Raw genomic sequence first — 9,821 nt, forward strand, 5'->3', positions numbered from 1 at the left:
GATACAACCTTATTTTGGTATTACTAGGCCCACACTAGCGCTTGGCCCGGCTATTGTGTCGAATGGAGCTCTTCAGACATTTAGTCATTAATTGTCCTATAAAAAAGGACATTTAGTCCATACAGACGAGGCTTGGCCTCAGAGAAATTTTTATGAAATCGGCTAAACTATAAATATTTTAAAATTTGAGGAGTAAAATTATATATATATATATATATATATATATATATATATATATAATTCACAGTTTGGAACAAGAATAATAATGCTCTTGTTGATGTATGTAGGCTTCCACTTGATGTTTGAAAGTAATTCTTAGTATTACACTTGGATTACTAAAATTATAACACTTGACATATAATTATACATGTCATTGGAATAGATTTAAAATATTATATAATAAAATTTACATCAAATTTGAATCGTTGAGAATATCATACCCACAGTACTTGAGATTTTTTTTTTCATGTTTACATGCTTTAATTGTGTTTTCGCTAAGGTGGCTCTAATAGAAGAAAAAAAAAATGTGGGATGGAGGAATTTTTTTTTTTTTTTAATATTCCAATCGGTTTATCGTTTCGCTATTAATTTGATTCAGGACGGATTCCGAAATTAAGATTTTAAACCCTTCACAAATATAGTACTGCGAAGGATCAAACACATATTATCACCATTACCCTCACCTGCTTAGTTTCGTAACACCAACTGAATTACTATCATTTGATAGATAGAGGAATTCTTGTCCTATCTATTTGTCCTTTCATTGGAAAAATTGATTGTGTCTTTCTAGAGCATGCGATGATGGCGAACTCAATTTAAACTTGTTTAGTGCATCGTTTTCCTATTTTATTTTAATACGAAAATTTGTTACAATTAGCGTTAGTTTCTTATGTTGAAAACAACTCGAAGAATATTAATTATGCATCATTTCAAATGACATCGACGTTGTAACAACTTATATAAGATAATTCGAAGATATTGGAAGCAATGTAGAGTATAATATAATTTATATTATAATCAAATGTTATGCCCTGATTATCTAATTCATGGGCAGACTATTTAGGTCCATTAAAAGGTTACTATTCTTCTTCCCTATAGTAAGCACATAAATTTTATCGTAGTGGATTTTTCACTTCCTTACACACCTCACTAAATTACACGTTGGTGGAGCAATTTCTCAATGAAGTATTTTTTCTTATTTTTAGGGAATAGTTTCAATCTATACATACCCCTTTTCTTTCATTGTATCTATTACTCTACCCAACAGAAAAAATATTTTCTTACCAAATAGTAAGGAGTATAGTTTTCTAGGCGTGAAAAATGTAAAACTTGTTATTCAACACTTGAAAATGATTTTGCTGCGAGGACCAACAAGTCCTTTTCAGTTATCCTATACAGTCTAGCCACGCCAACGTAAAATATGATTTTATCCATTGAAAAAAATTCCCAATCTTCACAAAGAAGTTTCAACTTTCAAGTATTTTTTTTTTTTCATTACATGATGCTAGATGGTAGTTACTTTTGACAAATGCATGTATGAATGAGTTGGTGTCTATATTTCTTCATTTTGGCAGTTACATTTGAATGTTTAACCACTCATGTATTCTCATCCAACACCTGATTGACGCCATCCATTTGTAATAAATATTCTGAAATTTATTTTGTATTAAATAGCGTTACCCTATTCTTAAATAATGTCAACGTTCTATAAACTTCATGTTTGTTGTGGATTTTGCGGGCTAATTAGAGTCACACTTGATAAACTAGTACTAATTAAATGTCGACAGGGTCTTGGATAAGAATGATAATTGTGGTGGGATGATGAAATGCAAGAAAATCGTGGGAAAAGAAGAAAAATTAAACAGAACTTGAAGTTTAATGAGGAAAAGCTGCTAAATCTTTTAAACTCCGGGGAGCGAAGTATTGAACCTGATAATTGTATTAAATTATCATTATGGGCTTCACCTACCTTGTACACTGTCCTTGCTCTGACAAAATATCTAAAGAGTTTGTATAAAATAAAAAGTTGTGTGTTTTCTCAATGAGTTTATAAACAGTTCTATCTTCTCTCCAAAAATTTAGTATAATGTTCTTATTATAATTACTAATTTCTGGATGAGAAAGTTAATATGCTCTATATTTGTCCCGCAAAAAAATCATGTGTATCAGAAAACGGACTCTATTAGTATGCTCTAATTATAAACCCCAAAGGGAATTTTTTTTAAAATACTACAGTTGTACTGAGTTAGGAACGTCATTTTATTAAAATAGAAAAATTTTATTCCATTTTAATCTCTTGTTTTTTATTCATTTCCTTTTATGCCCTTGTTATTTTCTAATTTGGAAACAGTACTACCTGCGACGGTAGTACCCAAGGTTTGCACACAAATGATAGCTTAGTTGGCAACTGAGCTCCCAAGGACTTGCTTGAGTCAGGGGTTCAAACTCTGTCTCAAACAAATTCTTGAAAAATCTTTGGGGGAAGAGGACATGCCTCAATGCACTCGTTGTTCCAATGAGGGATAATCTTCAGACCGTACTCCGAGAACAAGATGATCGCCTTGATCGTAGGAGGTTGAATGGAGATACCCTCCGGATTGTACCAAAAAAAAAAAAAAATCTAATTATAATGTGACATTGCATTAATGACAACATGTCATATACTGCAGGGTATGTTTCCAATGTGAATGTGTTCAGCTTCCACCATGGTGAAAGACGAAAACATGGAAGAATGAAATTAAAATTTTTTTATTAGCATTTAGGACACACAAAGTTTGGTGGATGCCTAAATTGAACTCATTTTAGTCCAACTAGTTGGCAACAAATATTCAAGTCACAGTTTCATTTTCTCTCCTTCTGCTATATTGCTACCATTTAGACGAAATCCCTTGTGTTTTCTTTCCCATGTTGAATCCTATATGTGCCATTCCTTTGAAATACTTCAATAGAATACACGCAGTCTAGTCTAGCTCATCATGTCTAATGAATTTTGAATCCTCTAAGTGGCGTGATGCCTAACCTTGTTCTGCTTCGTTGAACAATGCAGCTTTAAGATATTGATATAAAAGCACTCCCAATTTCCCTGTATTTCTAATTTCCACACATTCGGGTTGCAAGCAAACTAAGACGACCAATTATGTCATTTCACACGACTCTAGATTTTTGCATATTCTATGATCAATATTTGTTTTAAGCATGAAAACGACTCATCTTTTCATCTCATAAATGTTAGTGGATATTGATTTTTATAAATAATCCAAAATGCTTGTTTAATTTTCAAACTTGCTTTTTTTAAGCTAGACATTTCGTTGCTGGACCACCATCTTGCATATCCTACAATACCACTCTAGCATGTGTTCTATCAGGTGCATGCTTAAAGCAAATAAATAATTTCTGATTTTTTTATTTTATTTTTTATGATGTTATTAGAAAGATTATAGAAGAGAACATCTCCAAAATTGCCAAGGATTTGTTGAGTATAGGAACCAATATTTCTCTAGTGGCATTTGATTTGATTAGTATTAGTCTTTGTTTTGATTGTTGACATGTCACCAGAAGACAGCTGTAGATTCTTAATATGTGATTTTAGCCTTACCACATGTGATTTTCATTAACCCCACTAATGGCTAGGTTGGGGTTGGTGAAGGAAGGTGATATGAATATTAAGCCAAATGAATGAGCAAGTCTAGCTGATTGGAATGAAATGGTTGCCTAGTTTTCTTGCAGTTTTGAAACTTTGAATTGGCTAAGCCATTTGTAATTATTAAATATCAAGATTGACTCCTCAATCCTTATAGCAGATAAGAAAAATATAAAAAAAATCCAACGGATATTCTGTGCTACAAACAACTGATCCCTTTCTTTCTTTTTTCTCTTTATATTTATTTATTGGGTATTGATCATGAATGACCAAGAAGTTTCAAGCACGTAAACTTGAAATATACATCCCCAAGTAAAAAGGAAAAACATCATTGGTTGTATCTTCACTTATTAGCTTAAACTTTTAGGTTGGATGGTTATTTAACATGGTATTAGAGCCTGTGATTCACCTTCTCTTTTCATGCTAATAAATTTCAGAAATAAATGGTCCATATCAGCTAGCAGACATCAACCAATTGAATTGTTCATAGATATCAGTTATCACCAACCTCTTTCAGCACAAACTTTTTCTTTTTGGTCATTTGTTTTTGGAAAAAGTGTGTATCATTCTAAAGGATATAAAGTTATGTCATTTTAAGTGAGAGAAAGAGATACATCATAGGAGAGAGGGGGGAGAAGTTTTAATGACACACCTCTTTGTTTTTTCCTTACTTTATTCAGCGCACACAAAATTGCAGGAAATACAAAACCATCTTGGCAGCAGAATCTAATCCTCAACACAAATATTGTTCACAAGCAACCACTTGTCAACACGTGGCACAAGTCAACGGCACAAGTCAACTAAAACTTTGGCCTATTTCGCTTTCAAAATCATTAGTTTTTCAAATGAAAGTTTGTCAGTTTGTAAGGTAAGTAGAGGGAAGGAAATGCCTGAAACAGAGAATATAGAGTTTATGTTCTTCACTCTTTATTTGCTTACTACATAACGCTCCATGAGAAAGGAAACATTTGTCAATAACAAGACGGAAAAATCCAAAAATAAAAACTAACTTGCTTCACCTATAAGGCTTAATGAGAAAGGCCACATTTGTCACAATAAGGTGGAAAATCTTGAAAAATTTAAAAACTCCATTCCTCGAAGTTTACATACTATACACACATTATGTGAAAGTGAAATATGTATAAAATTCAAACTGCCTTGATAGCTTTTGAAGAAGTATGTGAGTGTAATGAGGTGTATGTTACATCATTCCTAAAAACATGTTGGAATTTCAAAAAGAAAACATCAAAATCAAACTCCTAAAAAATAAAAAATAAAACTAGGAACTTTATGATGTACAATAGGATTTCCCTTTATTCCCTATCTTTAGCTATGATTACATCTTGAAGAATTGAATATCAATCATGCTAATATTGGCACACGTTCATCTTTTTCTGGTTCTTGCTTGGGAGAGTACAAACTCGTACCAAGAGTCTTATACAGAGCAGTGTCAGAGTACACAGCACGAGACTTCAATGGCTTCACACGACGTCTACTTCTACGACTTTTTCGATGCCGGTGGTGACCCTTCTCTTTTTTCTCCACCTTTTCTTCTTCTTCTTTAGTTTTCTCCCCATCATGGTCATTTTCTTGTCCTTTTTCATTCACTTTGAGAGAGCCTTCATTGGTTACCTCACTGGGTACCACATAAACAAAATGGCCAATTGGGATATCATTCAATTTCATTAGAGGCTCTAAGGTCTTAACCACAGTCCTCATGGTGGGCCTATATTTTGCATGTTGGCTTAGACATTGATAAGCCAAGGTTGCTACTTTTCTAGCCCCTTCAGTTGAGTACTGATCCTCAAGTCTTGGGTCAATTATTCTTTCAAGTTTATGGTAATCTTTCAATAGAGGCCTTGCCCATTCTACCAAATCTTGCTCTCTGGTGGGTCTTTTTTTGTCCACGGACTTCCTTCCTGTGAGTAGCTCTAAGAGAACAACTCCATAGCTATACACATCGCTCATGGTTGTCAAATGGCCTAAAGGGGGAAATAAAAAGATATGTTAAATTAATAGAAGAATCTTGAAAGTTTTTTATGAATGAAAAATTAAAAGGGTTGGTTTAAAAAATTGGTTTAAACTAGAATACCTGACATGATATACTCAGGAGCAGCATAACCACGGGTACCCATCACACTAGCTGTAATATGTGTTTGATCATTTTGTGGTCCATCTATTGCTAAACCGAAATCTGAGAGCTTAGCATTGTAATCCTGAAAAATAAAAATTAAAAAATGGGGTATGCACATGTCAGCTTGTGTTAATTATAATTAATTAACAGATAATGCCCACTTGAATAGTATTGCTTAAGAATTAAGATTGATTAAACAAAGGACTTACAGCGTCCAATAGAATGTTTGAGGCTTTAACATCTCTATATATGACTGGTTTCTCTTCTTCGTGAAGGAAAGAAAGTCCCTTTGCAGCACCAATTGCTATTTTGATTCTTGTTAGCCAAGGCAAGGTTGCCAAATAACCTGCATTTTAGAAGGGTGACCCTTTTGTAAGAAATCATTGAAGCAGCAATTATATATATTTTAACTTTTCAAAACCAGGTTTTGTTTCATTTTTTGTTTTTTTTTTCCATAATGAAAGCCAATTCAGAGAAAGAGATGGATGTACCTTTAAAAAGCTTTTCCTCTAGATTGCCCCGTTCCATGTATTCGTACACAAGAAGTCTATGCTCATCTTCACAGCAGTAACCAATTAAGTTGACCAGATGGCGATGCTTCAACTGCCCCAGAAATATTACTTCAGCCTATGTATTATATAAAAAAAACAAATTAGAGAATTTCATCACTTGAAAAGACAAGAATATAGATAGTAATATTGAAAGGTTTAGGAAAATTCTCACCAACCACTCTCTGTGGCCTTGTTTTCCATCCAAGTTTAAGGCCTTAACTGCTACAACCTGAGGTGACAATCTGGGAAACTTGTCATCAATAAACCCTTTATACACCTTCCCAAATCCACCTTCCCCAAGAACGTTGGATTTGCTGAAGTTGTGTGTAATCTCTTTTAGCTCCTGGTAAGTGAAAATATGAAGATTTGACCCCACAAGAGAATTGGATAAATCACTCATGATAGAGAGTGATGAAGAATCGCTTAAATCAGAGAGGGAGATTCTAGTTGAAGATGACTTTTTGGGAACTATTTTTGAGGTTTCCAAGGATGTGTGCTTGGTCTTGAAACAGCCAAGTACAAAGGATTTCCATTGAAGCCTCTTTGAAGGCATTTTTCTATTAAGCCTGTAAAATATGTGCCGGCTTAAGTGAGTTTGTTGATAGCTTTGCCAAATGAGGTTAGAGACCTCAGCTTTTATAGGTTACAAGAACAAGGCTTCAAGATTTTGGGGTTTATTTTTTAATGACTTTAATGAAGAAGCCTAAAACCTTATGTCATTTCCCCCTTCTTCTTTTTCTCCCGTGTAGGCCATTAAAATCCATAAATTCTATTGCTTATGTCATTTGCTGGTAGACTTGGCAGCAGCCTAAGTCCTGCAGCCCCACATGAGAAAATTCTACGGTGTCATGGTTATATTTCATTGACACAATAGGAATATGGATAAATTACAAATACTCCGACAATTAAATCGGTATGAGATTCATAAAGAAAGTACAATTACGTTGGATTTATACATAAAGGAAGAAACCCTTTAATTAACGGGTTTTATTTCTCTTTATGTGCTAAGAAATTTTATCTCCAACTATCACTTCGATTTCCATGAGTTTTTTTTTTTCTCTTTTCTTTTTTAAAAAATAAAGTGGGTCCACCATTTGTTATGAGAGTTGGAGACAAAATTTATCTTATATAACATAAGAAAAATAAAACCCTTAATTATAACAAGGGTAGGATATTGTAACAATCAATTAGTATTACTACCAATGTTACTACCAATCAATTTCACCGTTAGATCGATTTTGCTGATCCAACGGTTATATTTTTTTTCCATCTTTGTATGGTTATGATTCCTCATATTTAATGTGAAAGCATTAAATATGAGGAATCATAACCATACAAAGATAGAAATAAATATAAAGTATTAAATATAGGGAATCATAACTATTCAAAGATGAAAATAAATATAATCGTTGGATCAACATAATCGATCTAACAGTTAAATTGATTGGTAGTAATATTGGTAGTAACATTAATTGGTTGTTACAATATCCTACCCCTTATAACAAAGTTGGGAAAAAATAATTTATTATTGCAAAGGTGGGATCATGTAATATCTTTTTTGGGTTATGTTTATCTCATTTTACATGAGATAAACAACTCTCTTACACACATAAAAAGAGGTTGGATCCCACCACTTTTTTTCTCTCTCCTCTTACCTGTGGGTCTCACTTATACTTTTATTTTTACATCATGAGGTAACTTTTTTCCTACAACATAAGAAAAATATATCTCATCTTTTTTCCTCATGTTATAGGAGAAAATAAATCTTTCCTACACATATTATAAAAAGATATGTCACTCTTTTTTATTTTTTGTTTTTGTTTTAAATAAATGGATCTCACGCTTAATATATTTATGACATGAGATGCATAAGAAAATAAATCTTTCTTACACATATTATAAAAAGGTATGTCACTCTTTTTTTATTTTTTATTTTTTTAAATAAATGAATCTCACACTTAATATATTTATGACATGAAATTAGAACTTTCTTATCAGATTTCTTTTTCCCTATCTTTTATAACATACTTTTTCATATAGAAAATAATCACATGCTGTTATCTATTGAGATATTAAAGTGGGACTCTCGAAATTGCCCCAAGCATGGGGTACAATGTATCAGTCGAGAAAACCACCTTCCTAACTCGACACGTATGAATCGTAACTTTCAAAGTAGTGTAAACGGTATTAGCTTGCTTTTTTGTATTCAAGCTTTATTTTCTTGTGCTAAAAAATAAAAATAAAAAATAAACAAAATTATTCAGTGACTCCACGTGATTGAAATTAGAAATACAATAATGGAACAACAAAGAACCTTCTTTAACAAGAAACGTGATGGGCTGTTTCTTCATCGAACTAAAATAACTCAATTCAAGATATATCGTGGAACTTAAGTGGTTCGAAAGATGCCAAGCCCTCAATTCATCACTGTTGCACTGTGCCACTCTCCATGGGAGGCTTGTGGGTTCCTTATAAGTACAACATAAAGCGAATTCTCGTCCTTCTACTCTTTTTTTTAGTAAATTAAAATAAAATATTCCTAATATGATGGGATATCATTTTATTTAAGAGAAATACAATATAAAATTATTAATATAATTTAGACTAAATATTTGGTAGAAGAAAAAAAATTTTATTTCTAGAAATATAACCTCACCTAAATGTTTAGGGGGAGTTTGATAGAGAGAAAAAAAATTTATTCCTGAGAATATACTGAGAAAGTAAATTTTTCGAGAATATTATTAAAAGTTATTTGCCTTTGGTGAGGCAAAATATTTTCAGAAATGTTGGCTCAAATTTTCTAATTATATGTTTGGTTGATGGTGAAAAATTCTTAAGAATGTAGACTGATTTTACAAAACTAACCTTTGATGAACTTTTGAAAAAAAAAATTGATATGCCACAAAACTAACCCAGTCTAAGGGTCGAGAAAGGGAAGAGAGGAACCCACGATTTAAGGAAGCAAAGTATTACATCTAGGGTTTTAACAAGATAGGGTATTTTAGTTATGAAAATATTTAAGCAGAATTATTTATGTCCTATAAATCATGTAAAAGTTTTTCACCAGGTGGAAATCCAAAAATACCACCCACCTAGTGGTATTATTTTCTCATTTTCTTGGGTTGAAATAATTTTTTGTATCATAGCTTAGCCAATGTGATCAAATATGACCACAAGTTTGATTATCATTACCTATGTGAGGGGGTGTATATCTTCTACTCATCAAATTGGCCAAAGTGACAAGTTCATTCTGACACCACATCTTAACTCGAAATCTTAAGACATTAGATTTATGGGTCCTTTCATTTATATGTGCTATGCTTCGCCCATTCCTTTTCAATGTGAGCCTTTTATTACTCATACTTGAATTGTGAACAGTGATCTCTATAATCACTTATTCTTAATCTTGTTTCTTATTCTTATCCCTAATAATCTCATTTTAAAGATGTTAGTTATAAGGTATCTCAAGTGTACTCCCATCATGGCTTAAAATTCT

The 9,821-nt window shown here is 32.5% G+C and overlaps 1 protein-coding gene across 1 annotated transcript; it reads right to left on the reverse strand.

Annotated features, from left to right (window-relative positions):
• Positions 1-4,817: 4,817 nt before the first annotated feature.
• On the reverse strand, positions 4,818-6,915 carry LOC133289032 (putative receptor-like protein kinase At1g72540). The gene is made up of 5 exons (XM_061486884.1): positions 6,498-6,915; positions 6,266-6,401; positions 5,984-6,120; positions 5,733-5,856; positions 4,818-5,622 (listed from the first exon to the last, which is right to left on the reverse strand). The coding sequence occupies exons 1-5, from the start codon at positions 6,876-6,878 to the stop codon at positions 5,003-5,005; spliced, it is 1,398 nt and encodes a 465-aa protein (XP_061342868.1). The 5' UTR covers positions 6,879-6,915; the 3' UTR covers positions 4,818-5,002.
• Between the last annotated feature and the right edge of the window lie 2,906 nt (positions 6,916-9,821).

The sequence above is a fragment of the Gastrolobium bilobum genome, unplaced genomic scaffold, assembly GCF_033153095.1.
Source record: "Gastrolobium bilobum isolate Gb01-03AN ecotype WA unplaced genomic scaffold, APGP_CSIRO_Gbil_v1 utg7396, whole genome shotgun sequence".
Taxonomy (NCBI): Eukaryota; Viridiplantae; Streptophyta; class Magnoliopsida; order Fabales; family Fabaceae; genus Gastrolobium; species Gastrolobium bilobum.